The sequence below is a fragment of the Protomyctophum bolini genome (genome assembly GCF_963924005.1).
Source record: "Protomyctophum bolini genome assembly, chromosome: 2".
Taxonomy (NCBI): Eukaryota; Metazoa; Chordata; class Actinopteri; order Myctophiformes; family Myctophidae; genus Protomyctophum; species Protomyctophum bolini.
In genome coordinates, this window is record NC_137863.1 from 4786402 (window position 1) to 4804653 (window position 18252).

Here is an 18252-nt window from a genome sequence, read left to right on the forward strand (position 1 = left end):
ATGATGCAGGATGTAACACAAAATATTGCACATATATGTTCGAAAAGGAGTAGGAGTGAAGTTTATCTGGTCCTACCCCTATTTTAACTATCTAAAATAATCCTAAATCTATCATATTCATATATATGAATTTGTTTATTTTTGCAGTAACCCGACCCATATATTTTAATAATGAATTGCATTTTTCATAGCGCTTTTCCAAGTGCTCAAAGCGCTTTACAATGGTTCATTCATTCATATATTGGGAGGTGAAGCGGTGGACAGTCGACGCCAGCGTCCTCACTTCCCACATTCACACACCAATGGTGGCAAGCTCACACCAACCAACTCATTGGAGGCAATGTAGGGTTCAGTGTCTTGCCCAAGGACACTTCGACATGTGGACAGGAGGAGGAGGAGCCGGGATTCGAACCGCCGACCCAGGGATCATTGGACGACCTGCTCTACCTCCTGAGCCACAGCCACCCCATTGTACCTACCACCACACACTTCCTCTTCTCTGTAGCTCATAATCACAGTGTTTTTTAACCTCACTTCTCTGTCTATAAAAATCACTTCTCTTTTGGACTACCTCTAATTTCATCAGAGGAAGAAACACATGGGAAATCTGTGACACTGATCCAACGTTTATATGTTTGATGTACGGACACAGACCCAACACTTCTAGTGACGATTACATGAGTTAATATGTTGTTGTTTTTAGGAATAAAATCCTATACTGTTATGATTCCTTCATCAGGTCATTTAACGGAATAGACGACGTGCTGATGTGAGTATATGCGAAATTTATTATTTTTGGTGAATGAAACATTGAAGTATTTTGACTGATAAAAAAAAGCTGTATTATGTGTCAATAATCACATCACACTAATATCATTGACAGAATGTGTTGTTTGATTACTAGTAGTGTCATGGCACTTTGAGATTTAAAATCCATTGTTATTATTATTAAAACCCATACTGTCCTAACTTGAGATTTGAAGAAAAAAATAACAATTTAAACTTGTATAGGGCCTTTCATGCAAACCAAGGACATTTTACATCGACAAAACACTAACTAGCTGCCAAAAGCCTTGTGAACAAGTGTTGACGCATGGTACTGATACCACTGATTATAGCTGTAGATTTATCATTCATTAATTAGTAATATAGAAAACCTTCCGGTGAAATAGTTTATTATTATTACAAAACTGTCTTTGTATTGATGAGTAGCGACATAATTATTTTCCAGGGGCGCTAGCCCCTCTATATATTCAGCTCTAGTGTCGATTTAGTCCCAACACAAACATTAAATGCCATTGACAATTAATGGAGACGAGCATTTCGGTCCTATACACAAAGTAAATTCCCATTAACAAGTGCGTAGGCTATACACTTCACACGGGTGTGGTTTTTATTTTTTTGCAAAAGTATGTTGCTCCATCTCAGTCTCTACTGATGATGCTGTGAGAGAGAAACAGGAAGTGAACTGCATGAGTTGTGTGAACAGTCGCACACACGCACGCGCGTGCACATGCACACGCGCGCACACACACACACACACACACACACACACACACACACACTTAAAACTGACCCTAACTGCACCCCCAATGTTGCAGTTGGATTTTCTTTTGGTCACAGACTCACTGCTGTCATAGGCGGACTTCGAACCTGACGCCAGGGGGTGCGACTGCTTGGCTATCGACTTCCGCGCGCACGCGAAGCGTGCGCAAGCGATTTTTTTAACCTTTATTTTATTATTTTAGCGTTTTTACAATGCCCTAACCCCTAAAAATGAGTTATTTAGGTAGTACAGCAGCTCACACACATACACACATGCACTACAGCCGTACAGCGAGGCATCATATCATGATAAGAGAGATGATTATAAACTACAGTCAGAAGCCATAAGTTAAGTTTGAAAAAAAATAAAAAATTAAATAAATCTTTTTTTTTTTTTTTTTTTTTTTTTTTGCCAGGGGGTGCAGTGCACCCCCTGCACCCCCTTTAAATCCGCCCATGACTGCTGTATCCACACTTTTCCTGGGCTGTGTGTGCTCCAGTTCCTGTTGATTTCATTGGATATCATTGGTCATCTGACCAGTTTCATTGGCTTTCATTGGATCAAATCGACAGGAACTGGAGCACACACAGCCCAGGAAAAGTGTGGATAACCTGAGAAACAGGAAGGGAGTTGGAGTTAGTCGTGTGCATTTTGAAACACTCTCTTCCTCTGACACACAAACAAACACAGATGTGGACCGTGTGAACTGAACTTGGTCTTCTCATTGGTCCACGCAGCCAGCTAGGAGTCCTCGATGGCGACGCCTAAAGAACTACTCCTGAAGACCCTGGAGGACCTGGGCGGCGAGGAGCTCCAGGTGTTCCAGTGGTTCCTGCTCCAGGCGGGGGACTCCTCCTCCACCGGCCTCCCCTCCATCCCAAAGAGCCGCCTGGACGGCGCCGGCCGGCCCGACACCGTGGACCACATGGTCCAGACCTACGGCTCCGACGTCCGAGCCCTGAAGGTCACCCTGGACGTTCTGAGGAAGATGGACCGGAATGACCTGGTGGAGACTCTCATGTCCAACACTGAGATGGTAGCCAAAGGTAGGCTATATAAGGGGAAATTAAAACGGGTATATAATATTTAATAATAATGACCTATATGAAAACCCCAGAGATTGTGAACTGTTTCCACCAGAGCTATGTCTTCAAATAAAGAATAGTTTTGCTTGACTGGCAGCTTATTCTGACATCATTAATTAGAACGGATTCATTGTGTTTCAATAACCCTCAGTAGACAGGTAAGAGGTAAAGCTCTGGGGCTCCATCTTACGCCACCCTTATCCCTCATCACTAAACTTATTTGCCATTTTTTACTATTTTGAAAATCATTTTAAAATAGTTCAACTATAGCCGATCTACATCTACACGTTGTGAGCTTGTAGATCAGCTATTTGAACTATTTTAAAGGGGTTTTTTAAATAGTAAAAAAGGCAAATAAGTTTAGGAATAAGGGTTAAGGGGTGGCGCAAGATGTAGCCCATAGACTTTCTGAGATGTGTTTATACTGCCGTCACCTTTTCAGCACTCTGGTCCGATGTCAGAGCACAAACAGCACACATAACCACATCATAAAAACACATACTTTATTGGCAATACAATGCACATCCCCAGCTCTGGTTCCATGCTAGCCAAACCATTCAACACCCACCACAATCATTATCAAACCAATAGACTCTTCAGTAATTAATCTAATTCGTCGTGTGTTTTTCCAGAGCCTCCAGAACTCATCCTGCAGCTCCAGAACATCCTGCAGTCCAACCTCCAGAACCGGTTCCTCTGTGTGACCGAGGCTCTGGCCAAGAGGAAGGACAAGAAGCATCTCCACGACATCTACACGCATCTCTACGTCGTCGACGGAGCGCGTGAATACGAAATCGTCTTTCAGCACGAGGTCACGCGGGTCGAGACAATGACGATGTCCGGGCAGACGGCGGCGGCGGCGGCGACAGACGGAGCCATCAAACCCGTCGACATCTTCCGACACCCTTCTGGGAAATACGTGCCCATGAGGGCGGTGCTGACCATCGGCATCGCGGGAATCGGCAAAACCTTCCTGGTTCACAAGTTCATCCTGGACTGGGCGGAGGGGCGAGGCCTCCGAGACGCCCACCTCGTGTTCCCGCTCACGTTCCGCCATCTGAACACGCTGAAGGCGGAGAGGTTCAGCCTGGCCGAGCTGCTCCACACGTGTGTCAGAGAGAGCATCGACATCAAACTGGACCAACTCAATTCCATCTTCGCCGCGCTGCAGACATCAGGCAACGACAACTACGACAAGAGCCAGTTCAAAGTGGTGTTCGTTCTGGACGGGTTGGACGAAAGCAGGTTTCGCTTTGACTTCACCACCACCGAGGGGGACCATCGGCGCATAGACGTCTCAGAAGCGGCCTCGGTGGAAGTGCTGCTGACCAACCTCATCAAGGGGAAGCTGCTTCCGTCCGCTCGCATCTGGATAACCACACGACCCGCAGCGGCGGCTCAGATCCCCCTGGAGTTCGTCGACAGGGTGACGGAGGTGAGAGGTTTCGCGGACCCCCAGAAGGAAGAGTACTTCAGGAAGAGGTTCAGTGACGAGGACCAGGCCGGCAGAATCATCTCCCACATCAATGCGTCGAGGAGCCTCCACGTCATGTGCCACATCCCGGTGTTCTGTTTCATCACCGCCATGGTTCTGGAGCAGATGTGGAGGACGGACGGAGCTGGACGGATCCCCAAGACGCTGACTGAGATGTACGCCAAGTTCCTGGCATTTCAGCTCCAACAGGCCACGCTGAAGTACGACACGCAAGACATCAGGCGGAAGATGAAGTCACTTGGAAAACTGGCGTTTCGACAACTGCAGGAAGGCCACCTGATCTTCTACGAAAAGGACCTGAAGAAGAACGGCATCGATTTCGACGAAGCCTCGCGGTTCTCGGGCGTGTTCACGGAGATCTTCAAGGAAGAGCAAGAGCCGAACCAGGGCAAGGTGTTCAGCTTCATCCATCTGAGCATGCAGGAGTTTCTGGCTGCCGTTCACGTGATCACGTCGCTCATCAACGACAAAAGGAACGCCATGGACGTGTCACAGTGGGGCGTTCAGCGCGTGAAGGTGCTGTTGAGGAAGCCTGCTGCGGCAGAGGTTTACCGGAGCGCCGTGACCCAGGCCCTGCAGAGTCCAAACGGACACCTGGACCTGTTCCTGCGCTTCCTCCTCGGCCTCTCGCTGGAGTCCAATCAGATCGCACTGCAGGGCCTGCTGAAACGCACGGACAGCAGTCCGCAGACCAACGGGGAAACGGCCGAGTACATCAGGCAGAAGATGAGGGAGGGTTTGTCCCCGGAGAAAAGCATCAATCTGATCCACTGTCTGAATGAGCTGAACGACCATTCTCTGGTGGAGGAGGTCCAACGGTACCTGTCCACCTCAGGACGGCTTTCGACAGACAAACTGTCCGCCGACCAGTGGTCAGCGCTGGTCTTCGTCCTGCTGTCGTCCGAGAAGGAGCTGGACGTGTTTGACCTGGAGAAGTACTCCGCTTCGGAGGAAGGTCTTCTGAGGCTGATGCCGGTGGTCAAGGCTTCGTCCACAGCTTTGTAAGACCGCACACGATTCATATCAGTGGTGGCAAAAGTGCTCACATTCTTTACTCGAGTAAAAGTATCAATTACTGCAAAGTAGAAATATACAAGTAGAAGTCCGGATTTAAAAAGTATTGCTTTCAAAATGTACTTAAAGTACATAAAGTATAGAAAGTACTCATTATACAATGCTTTCAAGTTTCAAAGTTTTCAAATTTTGTATGAATTGTATACAAATCATTTGAAAATAGCAGTTCTACAAGCTCACAATGCGTCTCAGTGTGAGCTTGTAGATCTGCTATTTTCAAATGGCCGGAATGTATACAGGGTTGAAGTGGTTTATTTGTGTTTTGTCATTCCAACTGTGACACTACCTGTCAAAGATAGTGCGATTGCTGACTTTTCAGTAGAGCTCAGAATAGGTCTGATCTGATTGGGGGACAGAAATGACTTAACCCATTCTGAACGGGAACCCATTTTGGTGTTAGCATCATGTTATGCTTTAGCTATTGAAAAATAGCAGATCTACAAGCTCGTAGCGCGCCACCGAGTGGCGCGCTAAGAGCTTGTAGGTCTGCTATTTTTGAAAAATCGAAGAACGACTGACATTTTTAGAATCTGATCTCAGGTCAGAATGGGTTAATCAGACCAGTGTGTGTCCAGTGGAAACCTCGTATGAATCTGATCTCAGGTCAGAATGACTTAATACTATTATTTTCCCTGCAGACTGAGTGGCTGCAACCTGTCAGAGACATGCTGTGAAGCCTTGGCCCCAGTTCTCAGCTCCAACCCCTCGTCCTTGACAGAGCTGCACCTCAGCAACAACAACCTGCAGGATTCCGGGATAAGGTTGCTGTGTGCTGGACTGGGGAGCAACAACTGTAGACTGGCTACCCTCAGGTGAGTATATGTGAAGTTGCTGTGCAACTGTAGACTGGCTAGTGTACTCTCAGTGTCAGTCAGTAGTCCTCAAACGGGTCAACATTAAACGTTGGTGACCACATGACTAACAACTTTGACATTTTTAGTACTGCACTTTATGGGGAAAACAGTGTTTAACATGGTCCGGATTTGGCTATAGAATGTCAGCTGGGATAAACTGGAATGAGACGGCAGATCAGTGGTGAGATTGTAGAGTGTGAAGAGATGGCATATCTAGTTGCGAATGCAGTGAGCACTTACTATGAGACCTAGCAGATCATGTCTGTGTGTGTGTGTGTGTGTGTGTGTGTGTGTGTGTGTGTGTGTGTGTGTGTGTGTGTCCTTTGTGCCCATATATGGAGCTGAGTGATTTGTGAATCACTCAGCTCCATATATGGGCACAAAAGGGGCCAGGTCCACATATACAGTAACAGCGGGACAGACACACAGACAGACAGACAGACAGACATGCACACACACGAGCTGCGTTCGCTTCACGCGTTTGCGCGTCTTACTTGTCCACTTGTTCTCAGGTTGTTCCCAGGTTGTCACAGGCTGCCTGATCACATCACATGATGTCATGTTCTCTGCAGGTTGTCCGGCTGTCGGATCACAGCAGAAGGCTGCTCCCCGCTGGCCTCGGCTCTGACGTCCAACCCTGCACATCTGAAAGAGCTGGACCTCAGCAACAACTGCCTGAGTGACGCAGGGTTGACTCGGCTCACCGCTGGACTGTCCCTGGGGAGCGTCTCCATCCTGAGGTCAGTGGTATAGGAAATCTACTGGAGTTCTATTGTAGTAAATGTGTGTCTGCCATGACTCAAACTATATGATTATTAATGCATTTTGGGGCGGGAACCCCTTTTGGTGTTTTAAACATTATATTATAATTTAGCTGTTGAAAAATAGCAGATCTACAAGCTCATAGCGCGCCACGAGCTTGTATAGGTCTGCTATTTTTGTAGTGTAGTGTATTTTTGTAGTGTGTGGTGCAAAGCTTTGAATATATACTCTTTCAGAGCGAACGTTTTTAACTCAAATCTTTGCTAAATTTGAATTAATTAATTAAATATTAAATATTTTATTTTCCATTAACGTTGTCAGGTTGAGTCGGACCAACCTCACAGCGACCTGCTGTGAACGCTTCTCAGAGCTTCTCCGCTCAAACCTCTGCCGTCTGAGAGAGCTTGACCTGAGCAACAACAACCTACGGGACGCGGGAGTGAAAGTCCTCAGTGGCGGACTGCAGAGTGACCTTTGTAGACTGGCCATCCTTAGGTCAGATACGTCCTTCTGCTTATAAACTGTAGACTGCAGAGTGACCTTTGTAGACTGGCCATCCTCAGGTCAGATACGTCCTTCTGCTTATAAACTGTAGACTGCAGAGTGACCTCTGTAGAGTGGCCATCCTCAGGTCACATACGTCCTTCTGCTTATAAACTGTAGACTGCAGAGTGACCTTTGTGGACTGGCCATCCTCAGGTCAGATACGTCCTTCTGCTTATAAACTGTAGACTAAGACTATAGTGCTGTACCTATAATACTATAGGTCACTATTCTTTCTGTTTATGAACTGTACCGGACTACTAGGTCACTATTACTTCTGTTTATCATATAGGTTGACAAATGGAAAAGAGGCCCTTTGAAAATAGCCGATCTACAAGCTCACGATGAGCCGCCCAGTGACACATGAGCTTGTAGATCAGCTAATTTCAAGATTTGGTTTGTAGACTGTAGAGATAATAGGAAAATAAATTACAAAGCTGACCACCAAAGCTGAGTCATTTTAAGCATCAGTTAGGGTTTAAGGGTTTACTTGACTTGACCCAGTCAGGTGAGCATCGATGGAGGGATGACAGCAACTTGTGAATGAATGTATATAGAATAAAAGTAAGTGAAAGTTCTATGATGTTCTGTGCAGGCTGTCAGGCTGTCTGCTCACAGAGGAAAGCTGCTCTTCACTGTTCTATGATGTTCTGTGCAGGTTGTCGGGCTGTCTGCTCACAGAGGAAAGCTGCTCTTCACTGGCCTCGGCTCTGAGGTCCAATCCTTCCCACTTGATAGAGCTCGATCTGAGCTACAATCACCCAGGAGGGTCCGGGATGATCCAACTCTCTGCTGGACTGGAAGACCCTCAGTGGGGACTGGAGATGCTCAGGTCTGCTGTTTTCCCTCATGTCATACTTCATGTATCTTTGGTGGAGAGATTTACATATTATTTGCGTATCCCTATTAATATGCACATAAATTGCTATAAAGTAAAATGTATAATTCAGTGGTGGCGTGGATGAGAAGGTCCCTAACAGTAGCCTGGCTAATAAAGCCAGACTAATATCACACAACACTCAGGCAAATTTATTTTTGCCAACGGCTGATTCGGTCTGACTTATTAGCCAGCTAGGCTACCCATAACAGGACATCTAGGGGCTGTATTTTGCATGTCTTAAGTACCAGGTCTTATTACTTAACTTAAGACCTGGAGGCGTGGTCAATGCTCTTTGGCCACTCAGAATAGCCAAATGGCATTGATCACACCTCCAGGTCTTAAGTTAAGTAATATGACCTGGTACTTAAGACAGGCAAAATACAGCCCTATAGTATAGTGTCTTTGTCTCATAGTATGTTGAATGTACAAAGTACAGTAGATGATGTGTGGTTTCATTTAAACATGTGTTTCTGTGTTGCTCTTCGTTCCAGGCTCGATCATGGTGGAGCGCTGATGATGCGACTTGGTCTGAGTAAATGTACGTATGTGTGTGTGACTGTGTGTGTGTGTGTGTGTGTGTGTGTGTGTGTGTGTGTGTGTGTGTGTGTGTGTGTGTGTGTGTGTGTGTCACATGTGTAGACATCCTGTCTAGTAGTATCAAGTATATAGTATGTCAACAATGTGCTATATATATATATTTATTTTTTCTCTTCTTTTTCCTCTGTGTGTTAAGCATGTGCAGCAGCTTGGTTGGACCATATAATGTATAACCTTATTCTGACCAGTGTTTGGGTCTATTCTGTATACGCCACTTGTGCAGATCCAAATAAAATAATTCAAATGTGTGTGTGTGTGTGTGTGTGTGTGTGTGTGTGTGTGTGTGTGTGTGTGTGTGTGTGTGTGTGTGTGTGTGTGTGTGTGTGTGTGTGCATATGCATGTGCGTGCGTCCATCAAATGATTGTAATGGTGCAACTTGGATCTCCTTTCATATCACAATTCCTGGTGTGTTGATGTTGCAGATCTCGGCACGAAACGTCAAATTCATCCACTTCAATTAATATTGATTATGATGTTGTTGTTGTTGTTCCTCAGACGTCTGTGAGCTCACACTGGACCCGAACACGGCACACAGAAACCTCCGCCTGTCTGAGGACCGCACGGCGGTGACCAGGGTGGACCAGCAGCAGCCGTACCCCGACCACCCCGACCGCTTCGACACCTGGTACCAGGTGCTGTGTTTCAAACCCATTCTGAACGGGAACCCCTTTCAGTGTTTTACGCATTACGTTATACTTTAGCTGTTGAAAAATAGCAGATCTACAAGCTCATAGCGCGGCACCGAGTGGTTTGCTCTTCACCGCGGCTCAGTGACGTCATGTTGTAGTTCGGTGGTCACCTCAGTGACGTCATGTTGTAGTTCGGTGGTCACCTCAGTGACGTCATGTTGTAGTTCGGTGGTCACCTCAGTGACGTCATGTTGTAGTTCGGTGGTCACCTCACCACCGCAAAATCCAGACTACGTATGAGCCTTAAATAGGACTAAGACAAAAATGGTGTGTTATTCAAAAGACTAATATTGTGAAAACATGTATGATGAACACTGACCAGGTGCTGTGCAGCGAGGCGCTGTGCGAGCGCTGCTACTGGGAGGTCCGGTGGAGCGGCTGGGTGCGCATAGCGGTGACCCAGAGGGGGATCGGGAGGAGAGCGGAGGAGGTGAACCAGTGTGGCCTGGGATACTATCCCAAGTCCTGGAGACTGTCCTGCTCCGGGAACACCTACACTGCCAGGTAGGGGTGATCGTACGTGTGACGATGCTACGCAGCCAGTAATCGAAAAATATATTTTAATTCAAGAATCGAAAGTATGTGGGGGACTCCTCATGCATATGAGAAAGCATGAGGTGATAGTCCGTTGCTCTCCCCAGGTTGACAGAGGGGGTGTAGCGTCCATGATTATTAGTAGGCCTACATTACATGATTGACACTGGGTGAAAAAAATGGGTTGCAAAATCGTGGAATAATTTTTTTTATTAAAAAAATAATCAAAGTATATTGATATGTAAACAGCAGTATCGTATTGTCTTGCAATGCAAATCATTATTGAATCGGTTTTTTTGCAATACACATTGAAATAATCAATTACCGGTATATCGATAGTAGCCTACTGTATTTAGCAATTTTACACATTTACAAGTGTAGCGATATGGAATTACATTCCATATCGCTACACTTGGTCTATCGATAAGCGTGTGTATTCATGTGTTCATGTGAAGGTGCGGGTTTGTCCGTGTGTTCAAATATAATGTATTTGCCAGAAAATCACTTAATATCCATAATAATACATGTTTCACACATGTATGTTTCACACAGATTACATTTCTTTGCAAAATAGTTACTGTATTGATTTTAAATCATTGAATCGTATCACAATAATTGTCCATGTGTCGTATTTATATCGTTATCCATGATGTATCGTGATGCATATTGCAGCGCTGTTAAGATGTACCGTTGCACCCCGTACTGCCATGCAGGCACAACCTGAAGGACACCCTCATCCCTGTGTACAACACCTGCAACAGAGTGGGAGTGTACCTGGACCGTCCCGCCGGCACGCTGTCCTTCTACGGAGTGTTCTCCGACTCAATGAGACACCTGCTGCACACCTTCCAGTCCTCCACGTTCACGTTCACTGAGCCTCTGTACGCTGGCTTCTGGCTGGGGTTCAACTCCTCCCTGTCTCTGTGTACAAACTCTACATAGAGTAGGTAAAGCTATACTAGCAGGGGCGTCATGCTGGCTTACCGTGTGGAGTCGTGCACCCTATAGTGAGACTGGTAGTGATTTCTACCTGTCTGGAATGGCATTAAAAGAATGCAAAGAGACCAAATATCTATAGGTCATTTTTATAACAAATGACCTATCTGATGATAGAGATATCTTTAGACAGCGGCGTAAACTGTATGCTCAAGCCAACACACTCATACGCAAGTTTAATTTCTGCTCTGTTCCTGTGAAAATCTCACTTTTTAACCCATTCTGACCGGGAACCCATTTTGGTGTCAGCATCATGTTATGCTTTAGCTATTGAAAAATAGCAGATCTACAAGCTCGTAGCGCGCCACCGAGTGGCGCGCTACGAGCTTGTATAGGTCTGCTATTTTTGAAAAATCGAAGAACGACTGACATTTTTAGAATCTGATCTCAGGTCAGAATGGGTTAAAGCTTATTGTACTCCGCTGTACACTGCCCACTTGTGGCGACACTACAAAAAGGGCAGCCTGCAAAACAATGACTGCATGAGACTGCTGCTCAAAGCCCCAAGATGCTGTAGTGCCAGTCAAATGTTTGTAGAAATAAATGTACCCACTTGCCCTGCCTGTGCTACGAAACCTGATTTATAGATTTATGTGCAGGTTAACAGACTGAGAACAGCATCATTGCATCACTTTCTAACCCTGCTGAGAGCTCTGTCAGACTGTCATCTAAGGCTGCGGATCCACTGGCGTTCTAGCCTGTATATACAGAGATAAGTCCCCCCTGTTTGTTTATGCTTTGTTTATTTATAGTGTGTTTACTTTTGTGTTTTTATGTTTTATGTGTTCCGCCCTATATGGACCCCCCTGTGAGTCCTTGAATAAAGTTTGAATTTGATTTAATTGAATTGAATAACTTTGGTTAAAGCAGGGGACCCCCTTGATGCTACAGTATTTGTGTAACGAAGCAGTTTGATGATGATGATGATGATGATGATTGGTTAGTTGTTTGGTAGGGTGTCGGACTAATTCATTTCATTGGAAGACAGGTTTTTTATTTACATTACATAAGTAATAGTCACAAGTTACAGCTACAAGCTTTCCGACCAAAAGCTGTGACGTGTAGGCGGCGGGCACGCACACGCGTGCAACTTAAAGACATGCATGTATACTTACAGTGTGCATGCATGTGTTTAAGTTGGGCACGTGTTGCACTGTCTCCTGTTTGTGTTATTGCCAGCAGCGTATATACGTTTGGTTTGATTGATGTATGTGTTTCAAGCCTTATGACCTGCTGTAAAACCAATTGCCCTTCGGGGACACTAACTAATAACCTTGAACCTTGTTTAATTAGGGTAATGGGTTGCATCTTTGTGTTGCAATCAGCTGCAGCTGTCTGTGCTGTGCCCATTAAGTACATATAGGTATACGGACAGACAAGCACACGTTCAAGTGTGTGTTGAAGTGTGTGTGTGTGTGTGTGTGTGTGTGTGTGTGTGTGTGTGTGTGTGTGTGTGTGTGTGTGTGTGTGTGTGTGCGCGCGCACGTGTGCGCGCACGGAATATCTACTCAGAATATCTACAAGAGCTACCTCAGGAAACAGGTTGGAAACGTTTCTGTATGTGCACACTATATGACTATATGTAATGTTTCTGGCTGTGTGTACATGCGCACACATGCAAACACTGCACATGCTTGTGATGTCTCTTTTCTTACAGGGGTCTGTGGATTATCTCCTTATTTTCCTAATCCAGGCAAAGTCCATCATTTATTCAACCACGGCATATTCCATAGTTACATCAGGTTACAAGCATCCGTTCCATACAGTTACAGCATGTTGAGGCCTTCGATCCCCTTCCAGGCAGTGGGTGCCACCTTTGTCCCTGTGTGTGTGTGTGTGTGTGTGTGTGTGTGTGTGTGTGTGTGTGTGTGTGTGTGTGTGGGTGTGTGTGTGTGTGTGTGTGTGTGTGTGTGTGTGTGTGTGTGTGTGTGTGTGCGCGTGTGTGTGTCAGGGGAAACGGCTAAGTCAAAGACCCCCAACTGTGACAGGCACTGTAGTATAATAAAATGCATAGCTAAATATCTGAATCAACTCTGATCAACCAGGATAGCCCCATGCAGGTGTTCTTCCTGAGTGATAAACAATTTACAATTTAGGCATTTAGCAGACGCTCTTAACGTAATCCCTCACAATGTGTTTATACAGCTGCCTGTAGCACCTTTTAGAGATAACCTGCAGATAGCCTTTAGACCGATTAGTTCTCACTTTGCGATCCTGCCAATAAATGCTAAAGAGTCTAAGCACAGAGGACATGTGGGGCTTTTAGCTACGTGTTTGTGTGATAGCAGATAGGATTTATATTAATTAAACGCTATTCATATAGCCTAAACATACTTATAAGGCGACACCAATGCAAATCAAAGAGATGCTGTAGCACATATCAGCATGATTCAGCAGCAACCAAATGAAGGAGAACATGCCATTTAAAATGAATTAACCGAATGTCATTATAGGCCTACTGAAAACACTTAACCCATTCTGGGCGGGCACCCATTTTGATGCCCATGCCCGAGTGGCCATGCACCGAGTGGCGCGCTATGAGCTTGTAGGTCTGCTATTTTTTTTTAAATCGAAGAGCGACTGACATAGAAGACATTTTTAGAATCTGATCTCGGGTCAGAATGGAAAGCTGTCAGGATGTAGAAGACATTTTTTAGAATCTGATCTCAGGTCAGAGTGGGTTAAGTGACCTGCTATCAAACTGGGACAATTACACAGAACGACAAATCATTAAAGTCACTTGCACGCAGTCTCAGTCTGTGTCTGCATAATATCATATTTGCGCACCTGCCTATAATAGCTACCTAATTATCTTTGTAACAGATAAAAAGGTTCAATATAATTACGCCTATATTTACGGCCAGCACGCCCTGGACACTGGTCGTTGTATTTCCATCAATCACTATATAATATTTTATGTCATTGCATTTCCTTGATGGCAGCCATCACTTCTAGTGTCACTAACTGTATATAAGTGTCAACCCTTCTGTTCTCAAGATCACAGGCTTCATTTGACTGACAGCTCACATAGAACATGGAACGATATGTAAGTTACCATATTTATTTGCAGAATGGTGTATACTGATGCTATACCCGCATATACTGGTAACATAAATGAAAATGTATCTGTTACTGCTTTTACTATCAATCAGATGCTAGATTAAGTGAAAATTGTTAATGTGAATACAGAGCCTATACTTTTACACTATGATGACAGTGGACATAATAGATTAATACTGCTACTTTTTATTTACACTGTAAACTGAAACAGGGCTTCACAGTATTTAAAATACAGCTCAATGGAAAAAAATAACAAAATAAAGGGAGGCTCCGCACAATGAAATGTGTTGCGAGCTTTCGGTCCACTGTTTCAGGCATGCAGGACAAAGGTCATATAGTAACTAGTGATGAGAGATTAAAGGAGAATTCCATACTAAAAGGCTTTCTTACCTTTCCTTGTAGTCGTTACGTCCCCACTAAAGAGGTCCAGGTGTTATTTTGTGCAAAAGCTCCTTATTGGCTATTTCCCCTACCATAAGCCCTAAATGAATTGCATTGAATTGAATGGGAATTGAATGGGGCTATGGGGTGTTGTGCTAATTCGCTTATTTCCATCGCTCAAAATTATAATTTCTTTGTATATATCCTCTCTTCATAATGTAAATAATATCCCAAGCGGCACACTTTACTACTTCTTTCGATGGAAATAAGCGAACTAGCATAACACCCCATAGCCCCATTCAATTCCCATTCAATGCAATGCAATTCATTGAGGGCTTATGGGGAAATAGCCAATAAGGAGTTTTTGCACAAAAAAACACCTGGACCTCTTTGGTGGGGACGTAACGACTACAAAGGTAAGAAAGATAAGAAAGCATTCTAGCGTGGAATTCTCCTTTAATCGGCAAACACGTCGGTATCGGCCGATATTGGCCTTAACTCATTTAGGCCTGACGTCGAAATAAAAATAAAATCTTCAAAATCGTGACAGTTTTCTGAAAAACCTTATGTTTCTGTATCAGATGGTGCTCAATATTTCATGTCAAGGACCCCAAAAACTATATGTAATTGGCCTCCGGCCCCCATCTGAAAATATGTTGTTTCCCAGGGACCTCCCCAGAAGCACAGATTTGAGTTAAAAACATGAAGTATCGGTTTTAGCAGATATTCTATTTTATAATTAAATATGCCTGAAAAAGCCTTTTGTTATGATGAAGTTGGAACATTTTTAAATTCAGAGTTTATTAAGCATTGTTTTCAGAATGACAAGAATGATTATATTTTCTTAACACAGAATGGGATCATATCGACAACGGTTATCGGACATGACAGCAATTAATTATATCGGATATCGATATCGGCCAAAATGTCTCATCGGTACATCAATTTTAGAGGTTTTGTTTTTGTTAGCTTAGGCCTACTGCAGGTGACTTGAATACTATATCAGTGTTTTGTTAGCTTAATTAGGCCATACTGTGACTTGATTGAATGCTATATCAGTGGTCCGGGGACCACCATGTGGTTCTTGAGGGGGTTCCAGGTGGTCCCCAGCTACTGTAAATGAAGAGTTGGTACTAAATGGGCCCTTGTTAGATCTTTAACTCTTGAGAGTGTCCAATTAAACCTCTCGAAAGGGTCTCATTTGCTCTCAAGAGTTACATTATTGTTAAACATCAGAGAATGATTTATGTTTTGATCAACGTTGGCCTGTTATAACCTCTCCTAACACAGCATGGAATTGTGGACAAAATCTTATCCAACGACGACAAAATATTCTTTCGTTTTGGGTTTCCGCGTGCCAGGATAAATCTTATCAAATGGTGGTCCATGGATTAAATGCTGAATAGATAATGGGCCTTGACATGAAATGGGTTGAAAACCACTGCTATATATGGAGCAATGTTGAGTACAGGGCTTACAGGCCTACCAAAGTGTGCCTGCATTATTGGTATGCCTGATTGAGGCAGCATTTACTGTATGTGCATGGATAACAGAACACATTGTGGCTCAGGAGTTAGAGCAGGTCGTCCAATGATCCATGGGTCGGCGGTTCGAATCCCGGCTCCTCCTCCTGTCTGCATGTCGATTTGTCGAAGTGTCCTTGTGGGCAAGACACTGAACCCCAAATTTCTCCCGATGTGCTGGTTGGTTGGTGCCTTGCATGGCTTCCGCCACAATCGGTGTATGAATGTGTAGGTGAATGGGTGAATGTAATGCATTGGATAAAGGCGCTATATAAATGCACCATTTGTTTTCCCACAATTTATGCTTTTTTATGGTTTAAAAAAAACACGCACTACCCCACCCGTTGACTAATTGATTAATCGATTTTCTTTGTTTTTCCATTTATATAAACATGCAACCTTGTTATGTTTCAAGGTCCGTATCGGTCACACTCTGAACGAGGCAGAGCAAGACCATGTCACCAGAAGAAGACCAACAGTTCAACAATGCCTGACAAGACACGACATTCCCTGTGATGTGGTAGGAGCCTTTCACCTGTTTTATTTAGAGGTAGAAACACAACATCCCCTTCACTCTGGTAGGAGCCTTTCACCTGTTTTATTTAGAGGTAGAAACACAACATCCCCTTCACTCTGGTAGGAGCCTTTCACCTGTTTTATTTAGAGATAGAAATACTCATCTTAAAATAGTTTCATATAATGTATAGTGTTAAAAATAAACAAGCTGTCTCTGCGTTATTTTCATGGAGGTGTCTCTGTAATTGTTTGCAACAGTCAGTCACTCATATATGATACAGTCTGTTTCTAGTGAAAATGTAACTAATTCAGTAGCAGTAACATTAGCGTTTTCTCTTAGTCAGTTGATTCTTCATATCCATATGAGTGAAGCGGCCAGGATGACATGTTTATTTTTCAAACACAGTTCTTATATGAGGCGATCTAAAATCCCCCCCTATGGGGATTACAATGCAAATAAAAAGTACACAAACCTGTGGATTTGCGCCCTCTACCGATATTGACGTCAGACTTCAGTGCTCTATACATGCACAGTATTAGAATAATTACAATTTTAATTAATTTCCCTCTCAGGTAACTGAAAGCAAAAGGGTAACACAAAATAGGACCTGCACACAGTTGAATATGTTGCTCAACATTTTTGACAGTGTGCTATTTTATTTTTATTTGTCCCTTTTTATTTGTATTTAATACATTTGTCTTTCACTTTGTCCTACACACCTGCCACCAACCTTTCGAGGTGTGCAGCAGCGTTTTTGAGGGGCGCTAGAGCCCCTCCTATGTCCAGCTTTGAGGGTCTGTGTAAACACAAACATTGAAGACATATTAAGTGTGTAAACACAAACATTGAAGACATATTAAGTGTGTAAACACAGCCATTGAAGATGTATTAAGTGTGTAAACACAAACATTGAAGACATATTAAGTGTAAACACAAACATTGAAGACATATTAAGTGTGTAAACACAAACATTGAAGACATAAGTGTGTAAACACAAACATTGAAGACAAACGTGAGGACGCACATTTGTGATTGGCCGGAATGACATTTGTGATTGACTGAAAGCAAAATAACCACCGTTACATTCCTCTATAACGCTTTCTTATGGTGATTGTGTTAAAAGGACAAGGTTCCCAACATTGCTGTGATTGGCTCTGGAGGAGGAGAGAGAGCCATGGTGGGACTGCTGGGATCTATCCTTCAACTGGGGGAAGCAGATCTACTGGACTGCATGACGTACCTGAGTGGAGTGTCTGGATCTACCTGGTAGGCTACCGCACGCACACGCACGCACACGAGTCATACGACACACACACACACACACACACACACACACACACACACGCGCACACACAGGAGCACTCTGGTGGAGCTGTTACCCCACACACACACACTGGAGCACTCTGGTGGAGCTGTTACCCCACACACACACACACTGGAGCACTCTGGTGGAGCTGTTACCCCACACACACACACTGGAGCACTCTGGTGGAGCTGTTGCCCCCTGCGACCCGACTACGGATAAGCGGTTGAAGATTGATGGATTAACTATTAACACTTACTATTAACGGAAGTGTGCCCTTGTATCCACGACGTCCCTTCTGTCCCTCACTGTCCATGGCACCGAGCCACCTTAACGCAGAAGCTGGCCCTCACTTGAGAGCATGCACCCCAGAGCCTATATGGCTGGGAATAAATGCAATCATTTTTTTTTT

At 44.3% G+C, this 18252-nt stretch overlaps 1 protein-coding gene across 1 annotated transcript; it reads left to right on the plus strand.

Annotated features, from left to right (window-relative positions):
* Nucleotides 1–2300: 2300 nt before the first annotated feature.
* Nucleotides 2301–11010, plus strand: LOC308332543 (NACHT, LRR and PYD domains-containing protein 12-like; the record flags this gene model as incomplete). The annotated part of the gene is made up of 10 exons (XM_080788498.1): nt 2301–2592; nt 3264–5127; nt 5839–6012; nt 6627–6794; nt 7138–7311; nt 8018–8191; nt 8731–8777; nt 9333–9469; nt 9849–10030; nt 10774–11010. The coding sequence occupies 10 exons, from the start codon at nt 2301–2303 to the stop codon at nt 11000–11002; spliced, it is 3441 nt and encodes a 1146-aa protein (XP_080644624.1). The 3' UTR covers nt 11003–11010.
* Nucleotides 11011–18252: the final 7242 nt, after the last annotated feature.